The 17687-nt window shown below is 43.5% G+C and overlaps 1 protein-coding gene across 1 annotated transcript in view; it reads right to left on the bottom strand.

The window, feature by feature from the left end:
* Window positions 1–16576, bottom strand: part of GOT1 (glutamic-oxaloacetic transaminase 1) — a 118525-nt gene extending 101949 nt beyond the window's left edge. The window contains exon 1 of the mRNA XM_029610100.1: window positions 16371–16576. Coding sequence (XP_029465960.1) covers window positions 16371–16488 — 118 coding nt within the window. The 5' untranslated portion in view covers window positions 16489–16576. The remainder of the gene's footprint in view (window positions 1–16370) is intronic.
* Window positions 16577–17687: the final 1111 nt, after the last annotated feature.

The raw sequence follows: 17687 nt of genomic DNA, 5'->3' as shown, positions 1-17687 counted from the left end.
TGCCCTTTTAGCTTTAACTGCCTCCTTTACTTAACCATTAAACCATACTGGCAGTCGTTTGATTTTCTTTTGACCTTATTAATGCATGAATACATTTTATCTGGGTTTCCAAAATGTTATTTTTAAAAAATGTCCACACCTCATGCAAACTTTTAACTCTAGCAACTGCTCCTTTTAGTTTGTTTCTAATTTCCTCATTCTATCATTTTCCTTTTAAGGTTATATGCTATTGTAGTAATTTTATATGATGTCCTCGCTCTAGTTATGTCAAATCTGACTGAATTATGATCGCTATTACTTAATGGCCCCTCATCCCAGATAGTGCATGCCACTGAGAAGTAAAAGCAGGATCTCAGAAAGTTCTAGAAGAGTAGAAGGAGAGGTCCAGGAGGCAGTCCAGGGAGAAAGAGAGTGAGGAGTGCTCACTGCTCTAGCCTGTGCTGGGCCACATACTATTTTTTTTTTTTTTTAAAGGAGGGGAGAATCACCCAATTTTTTTTCTGAGTGGGTGGTTTAGGGAGGAGGCCTGTAAGACCAAGAGGAAGGGTCACTCAGGATTCTTTTCCCTTGTTTGGTGTGAGAAAAAGGACCAAGAAGTTTGTCCAGTGTGTCCCATCCTGTACATTGCCAGGTTCTCCAGTAAAAGGAAGAGAGAGAAGAAAAAAAGAGAGAGATATGCTTCTCAACATCTCAGAAAAGAAAGTCTTACAGTTTGGAGTCAAGGAGATTCAAGTACAAAGGGGAATCCACAAAGTCAAGGACAGATCCCTGAAATAGGCTAGAAGGGTACCTAGAGTCAAGGGAGACTTCTGCATGATGTTTGATCTATAAATGTGACTTTATAAATACACTCTGTAGAAATTACAATAAGAAAGTGTAATTTCTACAAATTGATCACCATCCACCAAGTTATACCAATAAACGTTATTCACTTGGAACAATAAATTCTTACATGGGCTATTATTATTCCAAGACTTCTGGAGGATCATAATAGCCCTAGGCATTCTTAATCAATCGCTGCCCCTCTGCTGGAGAAACTCCAGGGAGTCTCATGGTTTGCACTATGGCCCAGCAGCTCCCAGATGTCCACCCTTACTTCATGAGATCCTGGAAGGAGAGAGTCACAACAAAACTAAACATTATTCTTCTGCGATACCTGTTTCACAGTCAGACAAAGTAGAAAGCATATTTTTTTCTATCATGAGTTAAATCATCTCTAAGTAAACTTTGCCTCTATGCTGATACTGGCAGAACATCACTCACCTCTACCCTGACCTCAGGTGTTTCACAATACTATTCTCACCATCTAACATCTGACAGTTAGCCCTTAACTTAAAACTAAATTTTCCAAAACAGCATGTGATTTACTATTTTCTGCAAATATAAGAAGGAGGAGAATTTAACTGCAGCAAAGTTTCATGTCAGATTATCTAATACAAAGTTGCAAAATTCATCTTGTACCTTGTTTACGGATTGTCCTTCAAATTCTACTTGAAAGAAATATTTAATGATACATTGTATCAACAGCAAGACTGCAAAATGTAGAGTCTAAAAGACTACAATCTTTTTGCTAGTTAAGTTCTGTCTAGCTCTGGGATAGGTACCCCAGACTTCCATTGACTTTATGCCAGAACTGGGAACACCTCCATTACTCTGTTCCCACAAAAACCAAAAGCATTTAACTTTCTCATTCAGCCACCCCATGCTCACTGATGTCAGGGTAACCATCATAGTTTTTGGCAGGTCACCTCAGCCTTCCTGGAAGCCTCATGCAGCTGCTAGTTTATTTCTTCATAGTTATAACCCTATTTGTGGTCTGGCAAAGCCTATAGGTAATTTTTACCTGTTGGATTTGCTACAATAATCCAAAACAGGGACCGTAACTTTCAAACAGGCATGCGGGCACACAGATGCGTGCATTTGTCAGTCCGCACCCAGACACATGGCTATTGTATAATTTGCATGCATAAATACACGCATATTATAAAATAGCCTGACCGCGTGCGCATACGCCAAATATTCCTAAGGTAAAGCAATGTGCATGTTTTTGGGTGACGGTATGCTCTGTCTTGTTTTGACATTAATGGTGGAAGGGGAAGAAGTTACAGATTAGGTGATTTTCTTTAATGTGCCTCTTGGGTGGCTGGTTTTTAGGGTAGGGTGGGGTGGGTTGAGAGTAGGGTGCTAAGTTAATATTTATTTTAATATATTTGCATTTTTGTGCTTTTCTTGCATAGATGGTTCTGTGGTTTTTGTTGACTGCTATGAATGCTCTGTGGGTCGATATTCAAAGCCATTTAGATAGATAACTCACAAGTTATCCATCTAAAATGGAACGTTTTGGAATACTGAGCCACTTGTTCAGCTATATTTTAGCTGGATAAGTCATTATCTTGCTAAAATGTAGCGGACAAAAAAAAAAAAAAAGTTGTCCTGGTGCCTTTTGGGGAAGAGTTATGTTACCTGGCTAACTTGGCCAATTTTCAACTCTAACAGGCTAAGTTAGCCAGACAATCTTAGGCCATCCTTGGAGGTCTTCAGAGAACCCAACTGAAAATCAAGGCTCTTACAAGTACATCTGGAAAACACAAGTACGTTTTCCCAGAAAACACCAAAAAATTTACTACGTAGTGTCACAATCTTCCTAATTCAATACGAAGCACAGCAAACCCTGGACTCTACATACCTTGATGTGAGTGCATTTGGGATGTAAGCATTGTCTATACAGAGACTACCTGAAAAAGCACCAAGAGCCCTATATGCACAAGGAAGCCTCAGGACAAGTAACACCCCCAGTAAAACGTGTATTTGACTAATCTGATAGTATCACCCAACCAAACCACTTAAACGGCCCTAAAGTCTGGAGTGTATCAAAGTCCAAACTGAAAAGATTGTGACAGAACAGCTATTGCAATCCATCATCTCCCGTGTTAAAAACAGACACTCCATGTCCTCAAAAACGCCCCTCAAATGGTGTAGATTTTGGAAGCTTGCCATTACTAACTGTACTCATCTCACAAAATGGAAGACTGCAAAGCTGCAGTCACTTCTATAACAGCGCCACTAGCTCCCTCCACTACCTGGCACTCTGTGATGAGATACTGAATGCAGGAAACACTTAGCATCAAAGTTGCGTACTTTCCACAGCAACCCTGCGATAGCACCCAGAACTCAAACTGCTGCAAGCAGGTCAATGAAAAGGCAACTACCGGTACAGCAATAAACTTCCTACTGAGATATGCACTTTGGGAACAGAACTTGCTTGACAGCTTCAGAAGCATACACAACTAGACAGGCTAGCAAAAAACCTAACCTCTGTCACGAATGCATAAAACCTACCGACCCAAAGCACATCCAGAACCAGTCAGCACAGACCAGAAATAGAAAGAGGCAGCCAAAAGCAGAACTGTTACCCCCAGAAGCCTGGCTCTGTATGCAGTGCAACACTGGAAAGCTGGAAACTGCGGTGCATTTAGTGCTGTGCTGTTCTAATTAGAATGATATCAGCTGCACAAATTGCCCAAACAAGAAATTAAATGAGCTGGTAAAACTCAGTATTCTCCAAGGGCAAAAGAAGAGAACCAGCAGCTAAAGCTTCACAATAAGTGGTATCCAGGCACCAGGCCAGATGTGAAAGCCGACCATGAACAATACAGAGCAGCACCAAAACCAGAGTATGGGTCCCATTGTACTTTCTGCAACCTGTTTTCTTACTGTTCCTTCATGTAGGGTTTGTTTGGTTTTTTTTCTCCCTGTTGTATTTTACTAGACACGTCTACTACTTAGGCAACACGTGTAACATAGTAATGCCAATACAGTTATGTGGTTCTTATTCTGAACTGTTGCTTTGTCTTTCTGGCTTCTCAAGGGAGACTCAGCTTTGATGCTCTTCAGGCCAGGAACATTTATGCTGGCAAGGGCTGCATAAAGACAAGGCATTTTATTGGGCCATTGGGCTCTCAGCTATTCCACTAACCTACTAGGAGCTGTGCTCTACCCACTCTCGGTCCTCGACACTAGGTTTCTAACACTTGTCCATTTTGAACACTTCTTGCCAACCCTACCATCCTAATATTAAATAAGTTTTTACAGGGCTATCGTTGCTACCTCCAGAGTGCTACACAGCTGGAGGATTTTAAGCACATCTCTCCTCTTCACTGAACCCCCATGCAACATTTCTGCTGCACAAAGAAAAGGTTTACACCTAGCACACATGAACACTCATGTGACTGACACCTGCCATTCCACTTTGCAGGCCTTTGGCTTCTAGTGCACCAGCACCCACTCACTAGAGGCCAAAGGCCTGCAACGTGGCATCTAGGACCAACTAGAACCTAAAAACACCCTGTCTCCAGTGACCTCTTGCAGGTTGGTGTATGGCACGCCACAAGTGTCCCTGCAGTCTTCCCAGAGGCATCTGTGTGAGGTACAGCCATGTAAAGTAACAACTGCAGCTTCTCCGTTTTCTGAACTTTCCAGTGCTATGTGCGTCGCAGGGCACAAGGCTTAGCACTTGGGTTTTTAAGGTACAAAGGCCTCCTCTCCCTGCCCTGGGACTATGCCAGAGATTTACCCTGTGCATAGAGACAGTGCTTCCATGGAAACCCCAAAAAACCACAGACAGGGAAAGCTGCAATGAAAAGACCCACATATCAGACTGACAGAGGCCATGACCTGTACTTAAAGGCAAAGTAACGTTCGATTCTGCTGCAACACTGGCTTCCCACTCTGGTGTGGTTTCCAGACGACATGCAGGAGGGGAACTCACGACCTTCCTCTAGATCCGGGTTCATCTCAGCTGGAATGCCATACCAGATAGCTATATTGTGAAGCATACAGTAGGCAAGCACCATCTAAGCAACAGTGAAAGGATCATACTGTAAGGCGGCACCCCCCCGGCACCCCATTTTGTCCAAAACACAGGAAGTGACTTTTCAGTATGCTATAGGTGCGTTCCATGACTGAGCAAGAGAACGTGAGTGCCTCACTGTACTTTCCCTCAGCTGGTGAGCTAGGGAGAGCAACAGGGATGAGATGCCACATCCAGTATCACCTGTGCCACAGAGCATTTACATGAGTCACAAGGACACCCGGCGTTCTCACCTGTTGCAATGGTGTTTGGCTTTCGCTCTGCAACACCATTAAAAACAACATTGCTGACGTCACCTTGAGAAGAAGCTAGAACGGCTCTCTCCCTAGGAAAGCGCGGTTAGTGTTCTTAAATCTCAGGAAAAACTCAGCTTAACATTTGAAATGTGTCAGTTTCTGACAAATAGATTTAAAGGACAATTTTGTGATTTAATAAAATAAGAGAATTGGCCGGTCACTCCAAGAGGTTGGGAACAGATAAAGGAGCAGCCACAGAGGAGGCAGGCCCAGGACTAGAAGGATTACCAGAAACAACAATACAAGAGCTAATCTGTGCACTCATGGTGGCATGACTGATCAGTTACAAATAATGAAGTCCTCAATCAACGAACTGAGGGATAAATTTGATTCTTATGTGTCCCTAGCATCACAAGAGGACCATTTTGGGACTGTAAATTCCTCACTAGAGGCCCTGCAGGTTAAACACAGTTTTGGAGGCAAAAACTCAATGTGTTAGAAAATCAGAGCAGGCAAAACAATATTCTCCTTCTAGGAATGCCTGCAAAGAGGCTGCTGAAATTTTGTGAACCGTGGCTGCCAGAAGCAATAATTTTAGCAGAAAGAGCTACAATAGCGGAAAGGGCTCACCACATGGGACAAATATTAACAAGACTAAAGCGTTAACTTGTAAAAACTTTGACTAGAGATGAAGCAGTCCGCAAAGAGTTAAATAATATTCTGGAGCAAAAAGCCAGAAACAATTTGCTATTTTACTCATACAAATTATTTCAGTGGGGTAATAAAGCTGAAAAGCTTTTAGCTAATCTACTCAAATCAGCTAATCCTAGGAAACTTGTTACTCATTTACATTATAATGGTAACAGGACTTCTAGCACACCCGAGATATTAGATGTGTTTGAGGCTTTTTACAAAAAATTTTATACAGTTACTCCACTTTTCACTAACTCAATACAGAAAATGTTCATGATTTGCAACTCCCCCACTTATCACCAAACACAAATAGCTGGATGGCCCAATTCTAGATGTTGAAATTTTGAAAGTGATTAAGCAATTGAAGTTGGGTAAGGTGTCAAGTCCAGGTGGATTGAGACCTGAGTTTTACAAAATTTGGGAGACCAAGTGGTTCATCCCCTAAGGGATGTGTTCACCTTAGCCTGAGAGAGAGGTTGTTTTGAGGCTGAACACAATTTGGCCTCAGTGGTACTCTTTCCCAAGCCTCGTAAGGATCCTTTGTGTACGGACTCCTACTGTCCTACATTCCTTCTCAACCAAGACATAAAAGGTTTAACCTCAGATCTGGCCAACAGAATGAATGAAGTGATGCAATTTATAGCTGTTCCAGATAAAACTGGGTTTATCAGGGGCCAACACTCTTCTTCAAATTTATTAAAAGTGGCGTTGGCTATACAGGCATTTAGAGGAGTAAACTCCGATGTGTTCTTGTTAGTTTAGACTCCGAAAAAGTCATCAACAGGGCTGAATGGCCATCTTTGTGGTGGGCACTGGGGAAATTCGGATTCAGGGAGCACTTTATGGGATGAATAAAATTCCTTTCTGCAAATCCCATGGCTCAGATTCTTGTCAATGGTGCCTTTTCCAAGAAGCAAATTTTGAGAAGAACCCACCAAGGTTATCCCTTATCATCATTATTATATATGTCTTAACATTAGAACCTTTGGCATGTAAATTGTGTAGCATGATTGATTTCAAGGGTACTGTCATAGGGAGGATATACGTCAAACTAAGCCTGTTTAGTTTGGAAACTATAATAAAGGAAATTGAGAGATGAGGGCCTTTTTCAGGCCTAAAAATAAATATGAGGCCTTTCCAATAGATCCGGCTTTGAGGGACAGATGGATGAGCCACTTCCCTTAGTTGACATACTGGTACCATGTGATATTTGGGTATAGGACTTGCATGCCCAAAATATCACAGCAACTTTGGACACCATAAAAACACTTCTCAATAAATGGATGGCATACCAGTTATCCTTAATGGAAAGGTATGCTATAATATAAATAGTAGTGCTCCCAAAGATTCTGTACAGCTTAAAAAATGCTAGCAATGTGGATAAGTAGTAAAGATATACAAATTTTTAGATCATTAATAGTGGTATTTATTTGGCAAAAAAAAAAAAAAAGTACACCTTCATTTTAAAACTCTCTGCAATGTAAAGGGTCAGGGTGGCTTGGCTCTTTCAGATCTCAGAGCATACAATGGGGCATCCTAACCTTGCTAAATACAAGACTGGGTAGGTTCTCACCATACATTTGATACAGAAGAAGACTTATTGGAAGAACTGACATACCCTTATTATCCTGTAAATATTCTGCACCTTCCCCAAACACAGGGTTCCCCATGTGTGGGACCTGGGGATCTGGAGCCTGGCATTCAGAAAAGCATGGATAAGGTGGAAGAGCTTGCATAATGGTAGAAGTGATGTAACCCCATTTTTATTCTGAGCAATGAGGACTTCCCAGGAGGAATGGAGCATATCATTTTTCAAACCTGGAAAAAGAAGGTTATCCATCCAGAACTTAACACCCTGTATTCATTCCAACAGCTACAGGAAGAGTGGCTGAAATAAAAAAAAAAGGGCTTCTTTGCATACTTCAAAGCAAGACATTTGGTTAGGGGTAAGAAGGACCTAAAACTAATTACCTCTACTGATGAAGATGAGACTTTCTTTGAGAAGGTACCAAAATTTAACAAAATTTGTATCTGGGTAGCTCATATTAAAAAAACAATATGATAAAGTCCATCTTACTAAATTAGCTGACCAGTGGGGTAAGGATTTGGGTCTTACACTTGAGATGAAAGATATTAGGACTGCATTTATAGCATTGTATAGACCTCTGCACTCTTAAAGTTGAGAGAAACTCAGTTCAAAATTTTGCATAGATTATATATAACACGACAAAGAGGGGCATGAATGCAGCTGTGGGAATCTGACTTATGCATAAAATGCAGTTATCAATGTGGTGATTTTTGTCACATGTTCACTGAATGTCATCAGCTCCAGGCATTTTGTAGACAAATGTTAAGGATCTCCTGGGGCAGTCTACTGAGTGGACAGGTAAATTGAAGTACCTGCATGAGGGCGATTCATTCTTCCCTGCGGAATGATGAGCTGCGGCAATAAAGGGGGCGCTAGTGCGTAGCCAGCCGCATCACAGCGGTGCAGCCATGCAGCACACTATCACCCCCATAGCGCCACGCTAAAAGGTAGTGCTATTTCCCGCACTACTGCCGGCGATAATGTCCAAAACATTATCGCCAGCAGCGGTGCCACCACCCCATTTCCCTAAACCCATAATGTGCTTGAAAAATAACCCCTTTTGTTTGATAAATCTTTAAAACTTCCAGCTGGTAGCATGAAATTCTTAAGTGTGTCCCTTACGTTGGCAATGAAAGTCATTTTAATGTGTTGGAATTCTGCAGAACTACAAGCTTTTCAAGCTTGGAAGTCTGAAATGAAGGTTCAAGTGACTTCAGAAAAAGTTAAACAAGGAGACCTTCAGGGACACAAGTTATTATTAACTCAAAGAAGTTATTATCAGCCTTGGGAACGCATGGTTGCTCTCCTTTGAATAGAATTGAAGAATATATCTAAGTGAGTTCATTACTGCTATGACATGCGTGAAAGGAAAGTATGAATGTTGAATATTGTTGATGGAGAAGATAATAGGATCATTGGGGGTTAAACTAAAAAGATTTGTGAGTGCAAATCCAATAGGTTGATCTATACGATGTTATGTTATAACAATTGTATTGTTTGGTACTCTGATTTATTATTATATTACTCACATTAATAAAAATATATTAAAAAAAAAACCAAAAAACCAGCAACATTTCTTCACCCAACCAACCCTCTACTTCTGATGAAGTCCAATGACATCACCCTAACCATATGGCAGAGAACATCAATGCTGAATGTACAAAGAACAGCTGCTCCATGCAACACCTGTCTCGGCAATATTATTGTGGTCTCAACACCATCCAACCAAACACCCACTCATTTTTAGGGCTATGTAACACTCTGTGCAGCCAAGTTTGTGTTTTCAATGTTAAAGGTCATATTGAGTAGACCAAAAAAAAAAAAAAACTGATCCTGTAAAAGAAGCCTCTCTAAAGATCATCTTCTTGTACTGCACACAGAGCTATGAAAACAGCATATGCTGAGCCAGCAACCTTTTTTTTCATTGCCTGCTCGCTCACAGCCAGTCCTGCACCTGCTGAGTAAGGACATGAAAAAGCCCTTGTAGTGATGCCTAACAGTAAGTGTACAGATGTATCTTCCTGATTGCAGCTTCTGCAGCTCTTAAATGCAATGTGAGACCAGGCACAAGCAAACATAGCTACACTGGTCAAGTGCATGCCCTGAAGCTAGAATGCAGTCTAAGTGAATGCAACACAAGCTAACATGTGGCATCCTATGGGGTTAAGGAGGTTGGAGGACTCTGTACATGTACACCATACTAATGGCTGCACAGACAACAACAAAGGAGTTAGTAGGTGCAAAGCTTCATAATCTGCTTAGGCTACATGAATATTCCTTGTTTGTCCCTACTCCATTGCACTTACAATCTAATGAGCATGACCTAACAGTGCACAAGAGACTTATTTAGTATGAGGCAGAGAAGGATAAATCAGGGGTCATGCTTGAAAATCTGCCTTCAAAAGACAGAAGCCCCAGCTCTAGGGCCTCCCTGCACTCCCCACTGTCAGAATAGTGTGCCAAAGCCCGGATGTGAAGGATGCATACAGGAAATGCTTCTGCAGGATCAAAGTCTGAGAGGTGAGCTATTCCAAGCCTGGCACCTATCTCCCAGGCATATTCATTAAAGACCTTCAAAAGGAGACTGGAATGGAGGAAGCAGTCTTACCAAGTAGCCAGCCATCACCGTACCTCTCGGCCTAAAACTTCCCAAAAAGTTATGATTGCTGAAGAATACAGGCATTGTGGGTGTCTTCCGCATACCTTGACACAACACTGAGGATGTGCATTTGGGCATCACACACTGCTTGTACATTGAGAAAGTGGAAGAGCTTCTGGTTATGGTAGGACTCCTCCCTCTGACAGAGTGAGATGAGGGTTATATGGGTGCAGTCTACCACCCCCAGGACATGGGGAAACTGCGCCATGGCAGAGAAACCCCTCTTCAGGGCCAGCAATTTCTACCTTTGAGTGGGGAATCTAATGTAAACATAAACCCAGCTGCACATGGCTTGAAATACTTAGTGTAAGCATCTGAAAAAGGTGGCTTGGGACATACCCCCTACAATATTGACTGTAGTTTGGAAAAAGCCTGAAGCCATGTAATAGAGGGAGCTGAACAGTTTCATGAGGTCTGGTATATCATGCGACCTCTCAGTGACTGGATCTATGTCTGCTTTGAGCTCTTCATATAACCCAGTATGGCCTCGGACCTCAAGCCGTACCTCATGTTCACCTCTTCCTCTGGAAGACCCAGCAATGTGCTGCGAGGACAAAAGATTTGCTCCAGGTGGGCCCTATGTGGTCTCCTGATTTGTGATCCTAGACATAGCCCCTGCTGCCCCACGACCCCCAGTAAAGGACTTCCCTAGGTTGTATCTCTACCTCCCTTTCCCTCTTGGCACTACTGGTTAGCTGCCTCTAAGAAAGCAAGAATATAGGAATTGCCATGCTGGGTCAGACCAAGGGTCCATCAAGCCCAGCATCCTGTTTCCAACAGTGGCCAATCCAGGCCACAAGAACCTGGCAATTATCCAAACACTAAGTAGATCCCATGCTACTGATGCCAGTAATAGCAGTGGCTATTCCCTATCGGGCCGATTCAGTAAAGTTCGCGGGAGAGCGGACAAACGCCTGCTCTCCCAGAACGCACAGACCACTCGCCTGTGCGCGCGATTCTGTATTTAAATTAGGAGGTGCGGTAGAAACAGGTAAAAGGAGGCGCTAGGGACACTAGCGCGTCCCTAGCACCTCCTTTTGACCCGGAGCAGCAGCTGTCAGCGGGTTTGACAGCAGACGCTCAATTTTGCCGGTGTCGGTTCTCGAGCCCGCTGACAGCCACGGGCTCGGAAACCGGCAAAATTGAGCGTCCGGTTTTCGGCCCGACAGCCGCCGGCCCATTTTAAATTTTTTTTTCTTTTTTTACTCTTTGGGACCTCCGACTTAATATCGCCATGATATTAAGTCGGAGGGTGCACAGAAAAGCAGTTTTTACTGCTTTTCTGTGCACTTTCCCAGTGCCAGCAGAAACTAGCGCCTACCTTTGGGTAGGCGCTAATTTCTTAAAGTAAAATGTGCATTTGCATGTTGAGGGTGCTATTAGGTGCCGCGGGTTGGACGTGCGTTTTCCTCCCCTTACTGAATAAGGGGTAAGGGAAAACGCACGTCCAAGGGCAGGTTAACAGTGCGCTCCGTCGGAGTGCACTGTACTGTATCGGCCTGTAAGTAAACTTGATTAATAGCAGTTAAAGGACTTCTTCTTCAAGAACTTATCCAAACCTTTTTTAAACCCAGCTACACTTGCACTACCCACATCCTCTGGCAACAAATTCCAGAGTTTAATTGTGCATTGAGTGAAAAAGAATTTTCTTTGATTTGATTTAAAAGTGCTACTTGCTAACTTCATGGAGTGCCCACAAATCCTTCTATTATCTGAAAGAGTAAACAATTCACATTTATCTGTTCTAGTCCTCTCATGATTTTGTAGACCTCTATCATAATCTCCCCCCCCCCCCCAGCCTTCTCTTCTCCAAGCTGAACAGCCCTAACCTCTTTAGCCTTTCCTCATAGGGGAGCTGTTCCATCCCCTTATCATTTTGGTCGCCCTTCTCTGTACCTTCTCCAGTGCATCTATATCCATTTTGAGATGCAGTGACCAGGAATGAACACAGTACTCAACGTGCCGGTCTCACCATGGAGTGATATAGAGGTATTATTTTATGTTAATATTACTTGTTTTAATATTGTTTTTATGATGTCACAACTTTGTAATTCACCTAACATGATTTTTTAACTATAGACAGAAGATAAATACTTAAATAAATAATTTATGACATTCTCCATTTTATTCACTATTCCCTTCCTTATAAATTCCTAACATTGTTTGCTTTTTTGAGCGCCACAGCACACTGAGCTGATGATTTCAATGTATCATCCACTATGACGCCTAGAACTCTTTCCTGATTGGTAGCTCCTAATATGGAACCTAATACGTGTAACAACAGCAAGGGTTATTTTTCCCTATATGCATCACTTTGTATTTGTCCACATTAAATTTAATCTGCCATTTGGATGCCCAATCTTCCAGTCTCGCAAGATCCTCCTGCAATTTATCACTATCTGGCTTGTGATTTAACTACTATTTTATTCAGTATTTTATGGTCTTAATTGTTATTAACAATGTCAAGGTGTTACAAGATGTTATTAGAGTTTTTTAGGTTCATTTTTTAGGTTTTTTAGAGTTATTTTATTTAAAATCTGTTAAGATACCAATGTTGCTAGTCAGGTATTTTAGGCCTTGCTATTATGGGCCGGATTTTAAAAGGGTTACGCGCATAAGGTACACGCGTAAACCTTTTAAACCCCCTCGGCGGCGCATGCAAGCCCTGGGATGCGCGTAAGTCCCGGGGCTTCGCTAGGGGGGGCGTGTCGGGGGCATGTTGGGTGGGCCGCGTGACGATCGGGGCATTCCCGGGGGCGTATCTTATAAAATCCAGCGTACTTTTGTTCGTGCCTGGTGCGCAAACAAAAGTACGCACGCGCTTTCTTAAAATGTACCCAGCGTGTAGTAGATTTGATATGATGTTTTATTCTTGTTGTGAACCATTACAATGGTCCCCTAGTGACAGTACATAAAACTAATTATTCAGAGTATTTATTTATTTTATTTATTTAATTTTGTATCATCTGCAAATCTGATCACCTCACTCATCATTCCCCTTTCCAGACCATTTACAAATATATTAAAGAGCACCAGTCCAAGTACAGATCCCTGAGGCACTCCACTGTTTACTTATCTCCACTGAGAATACTGACCATTTAATCCTACTCTCTGTTTCCTGTCTTTTAACCAGTTTGCAATCCACAAAAGAACATCGCCTCCTATCCCATGACTTTTTACTTTTCCTAGAAGCCTCTCATTTGGGACTTTTGTCAAACACCTTCTGAAAATCCAAATACACTACATCTACCGGTTTCACCTTTATCCACAAGTTTATTAACTCCTTCAAAAAAGTGAAGCAGATTTGTTAGGCAAGACTTCCCTTGGGTAAATCCATTAAACCATATCTATATATTCTGTGATTTTGTTCTTTAGAATAGTTTCCACAATTTCTCCCAGCACCAAAGTCAGGCTCACTGGACTCTAGCATCCAGTGTGCCAGAAACACTGTGTACCGGCCTAGCATTGTAGCTCTAAGAAGCTTGGCCTGGTAGTAAAGGGGTTATTTTATATGCGCAAAGCTCTGCTCTGGAGGCCTATCTAGAGGAGTTGGAAAAAACACACGAATTTGGCCGTTTCCATGCGATATTTTCTCCAAAACCCAAATAGCTAAAGCTATTGAGATGCACTTATCTTATTTTCAATTTTTTTTTCCAACATATTTAGTGAAAAAAAACACATGCTATTTTATTTATTTAAACATTTTTTATATACTGAAATTCATGTAGCAAAGTTACATATCACTTCGGTTTACATTGTAACATTAACAAGCATGTAAGAATGCGAAAATCTGAAGGGGCCCTCATTTGCATAATGTACATGAGATTTGCTTATTTGTATGCACCTTAGAAAAAAATTTTTTTTAAATAATGCATAGTAAAGCCCTAGTAAATGACCCCCCCTGACAGGCTGATCTAATAAAGCGGCATGTGGAAAAAGGGCGCTCAGCGTTGAGCACCTGCATTCCTAAAGTGCACCCAGCCACCTCTCCTGGGCATGCGATTGAATATTCAAATGAGGGGTTGCGCTACCAAGGAGGCGCTAGGGACAAATGTGCACTTCTAGTGCCTCCTCGGCAGCGGGCGCCCAAGAGAGGTTGGCTATCAGCAGGTTAGGAAAACGGACGCTCAATTTTACGAGTGTCCGTTTCCCTAAGCTGTGCATAGCCACAGGTTAAGAAAATGGACGCTTGTTAATTGAGCATCCCTTTTCCTAACCTGACCGCCGGCACAATTTTTTTTTTTTTTTTTTACTTTCTGCCCTTTTGGTTCCTCCGAAGTAATATCACCACAATATTAAGTCAGAGGAAGTACAGAAAAGCAGTACACTTTTTTGGGCTGCTGAGACATTAATGCCTGCTCTGGGCGGGCGTTAATTTCTGTGTGTAAAAATATGCGGGTTGGGTGCACTTTTTTTTTGATTGAGGGACAATAACTAATAGCCTCATCAACACGCATTTGCATGTGATAAGCTCTATTAGTTTCATAAGGGGGAGGGGGGTGGCTGGATGTGCTAATCCCCTTATAGAATTAGGGGTTGTGGACATGCGTCCAAAGCCGGTATCCAACCATGGGTTAAACAGTGTGCTTGGCTGAGCGCACTGTATTAGATCAGCCTGTAGGTTTGTACCTGAAACAATGGAGGATTATGTAACTTGCCCATGGTCATTAGGAGTACCAGATGGATTTGAACCCCACCTTTCTGTTGGGAATGCCGGCTGCGGGTCACCGCAGCCGGGTTCCTTTACCTCTCCCGACAGGCGCTGGCTCCAGCCCTCCTCCGCGGCGGCACAAGGCAGGCCGCTCCGAGGCCCTGCCGCAGCATTCCACGCTGCAGATGCTGCCGACCTCCTCCTGAAGCTTTCCCCTCTAGGCGCGCGCGCAGCACTTGCCACTTCTTAAAGGGACTGCGGCGGGAAGCCTCAGCCCAGCCCCCAACAATGATGTCATCTTCCAGGGCTATTTAAGTCCAGCTCTCTGCACTATTCCTTGCCTTGGCAACAGGTCTGCTCCTTGGAGTGTCTAGTTGCTGCGTTCCAGTGTTCCTGTCTGCTCCAGTTCCTGATCATCTGTTCCTGCCTGTTCCTGTACCCGTGGTTCCGCTTCCTTCTCCTCCTGGTTCCTAGCCCTTGGATTGACTTCTTGGTTTTGACTTCGGCCTGGTTTCCTGATTCTGCTGTCTGCTGTCCGTCCTGACTCTTGGCATGTTCCTGCGTGTCCGCTGCCTGCCCTGACCTCCGGTCTGGTTCCTTGTGTTGCTGCTTCGCTGCCTGCCCTGACTCCTGGACAGTCCTCGTTTCTTTGGACCTCCGCCAGCCTCGACCTGGACTTCCATACATTGCTTCCTCTCATGGTCATCTCTTCGCCAGGAGACCCTCACCTAAGTCCTGCCGGCCCCGGTACCCAAGGGCTCAACCTGAGGGGTACGAGGGTTGGTATAGGTGAAGCTCCAGTTGGGTCTCCTGGTCCTGTACCACCTCCCAGCTACAAGGTCCACTGGGGGCCATCCCTCAGTGGAGGTTCCAGCTCTTGTGCAGGCTCAAGGATCCACAGCGCTAACACTTTCCTTGTTTTTAGTCTACTGCTCTACCCATTAGGCTACTCCTCCACTCAAAGGTCATGGGCCATGGTCCACCAGAGGTCACTCTGGGAAAACCATAATATAGTTCATTGTTTCTTTTCACACTGTGTGGCCAAGTCTCTGTGCCACAGGGGCTTAACTTTACCTAAATAACCGTATCTACCCATTTAGAATAGGACACTTTCTTTTTAACTGCCTTCCCCTCTTTATCACCCATCCACCTTTACTCTCTAGTTCTGATATTAATATTGTTAACCCGAAGTAAACAGAGATAAAAATTATGTCACACAAGGTCACAAAGAGTGTTAGTGGGAAGAAGTGGAATTTGAACTCCGGTTTCCCTGGTTCTCAACCCTCTGCATGGACCGCTAAGTAGTTTCTTTTCCTTTGATCCGCTGCTCTTGCTCCAACTCCACTTTGTACCTGCTGCACCAAGTGGCCAGAGCCGGAATACTATTTCCCTATAGCGGCAAACTAGAAGAAACTCCGTATAAGAATACTGCTTCTAGTGGAGAGATTCGTTCCCTTGCTCCCTACCCCACGTCTGACAGCAATTCCAATTGTCTCCGCTCCATAGGAAAATGGTAAGAAGAGGGCTGCAATCTCTGTGCTTCTGCCTGGATTTTGCCCTATATTACCATAGCCAGGGCAGGGGCATTGAAAGAGTGAGAGACCGTCACACCTCAGCCTTAGCGGGCAATGATAACGAATCCTAGGTCCCGTCCTCGACCTCCATGCACTTACCTCCTACTCCCAGATTCACCTTCCGTTTATCGTTGTCCTCTCGAAAGTCGGCCGTAAGTTTGAACACCGCCACCGGAGCGGCCTGCGGAACGGTGGAGAAGACGGAGGTCGCGGCCATTAGGACTCTGGGAGCTCTGATTTCAGCACCGCAAGCTGGAGGAGACTGTCACCTTCACCGGCGGCCGAGACAGAAGAGCCGAGCAGGAAGCAGCCAATCCCAGAGCTGCAATAAGGGCACCGCCTCCGCAACTGATATAACAGACAGCCAATGGCGATTGAGTAATTACTCGATTGATGGGTCCCAGAACCAATTAGACAAGGTAAATGCTTAGCAACCATGGTGCCCCAGACGCCGGGGAAGACCTTCCAGGCAATTATTGACACGGCGTTGGAAATGCGACAGCCCCGGCAAAGAGATAGCCAATCAGATGACGAGATGTCATTACGTTTAGTAAACTTAACCTGGGCGATAACTGTTCGAAGGCCAGGGATAGGTTCCGCCTGTTTTTGGTAGCTGGTTGACAAATGGCCAGTGAAGTAGTTCTCATCCAGTGATGTCAGCAGTTGTGATGTAAATATGCCTCGGGTTGGGGTGCTGTTTTTCATTATTTCATTTTTACAGGTTTCTCGGAGGGAAGGGAGGAAGACATAAACAAAAGAAAAAAATCGTCCTACAGACAGAGAAAACCATCTAGAAGAAAAGAATTGCAGAGTAATTTATTTTTTGTGGCTGCTGGAGTTTGAATAGGTTATACAATGTGTGTGTGTGTGTGTGTGTAATCACACTGATTAAAGCTACGGGGGTTGGGTCGCTGCCAGAGCCTCTTGCTGTAACAGGCACGGCTGGATTTCGAGTTTAGATTTCATGACTCATCTTCACAGGGCCTAAAACTTAAGTTTGTACCTGAGGGAATGAAGGACTTGCCCAAGGTCACAGGGAATGTCAGTGGAATTAGAGCCCCAATTTTTTGTAGTATTCAAGCTATTGCACTAAACAGTAGGCCACTCCTCTCCATCACTTAAATTCACAGCCACTGCCATGTTGCTCCGTGTGCGTCGTCACCCCATCCTCTTGGAGGCTGGTGTGCCACACCACATTTTTAAGGAAGGTGTGGCCTTAAGCTTGAGAAACTGCACTGTCCTGTGCTTCAATTATCAGTCTTTCATTTTTCGGTTTAAACTCACATTTTGAGCCGTTCGTGAGTCAGGTTTTGACCCACATAGGCTTTCTGAAGTGAATCTGTATATTTCCACAATATTGTGTTTCATTTTCCTTGTTTGCTGGATTCTTTAAGGAGATTTTTCTCTTGTTTTGCA

The sequence above is a fragment of the Rhinatrema bivittatum genome, chromosome 7 (genome assembly GCF_901001135.1).
Source record: "Rhinatrema bivittatum chromosome 7, aRhiBiv1.1, whole genome shotgun sequence".
Taxonomy (NCBI): Eukaryota; Metazoa; Chordata; class Amphibia; order Gymnophiona; family Rhinatrematidae; genus Rhinatrema; species Rhinatrema bivittatum.
Note: the sequence above shows the minus strand (reverse complement) of the source record. Positions and strands in the feature narration are given on the sequence as shown.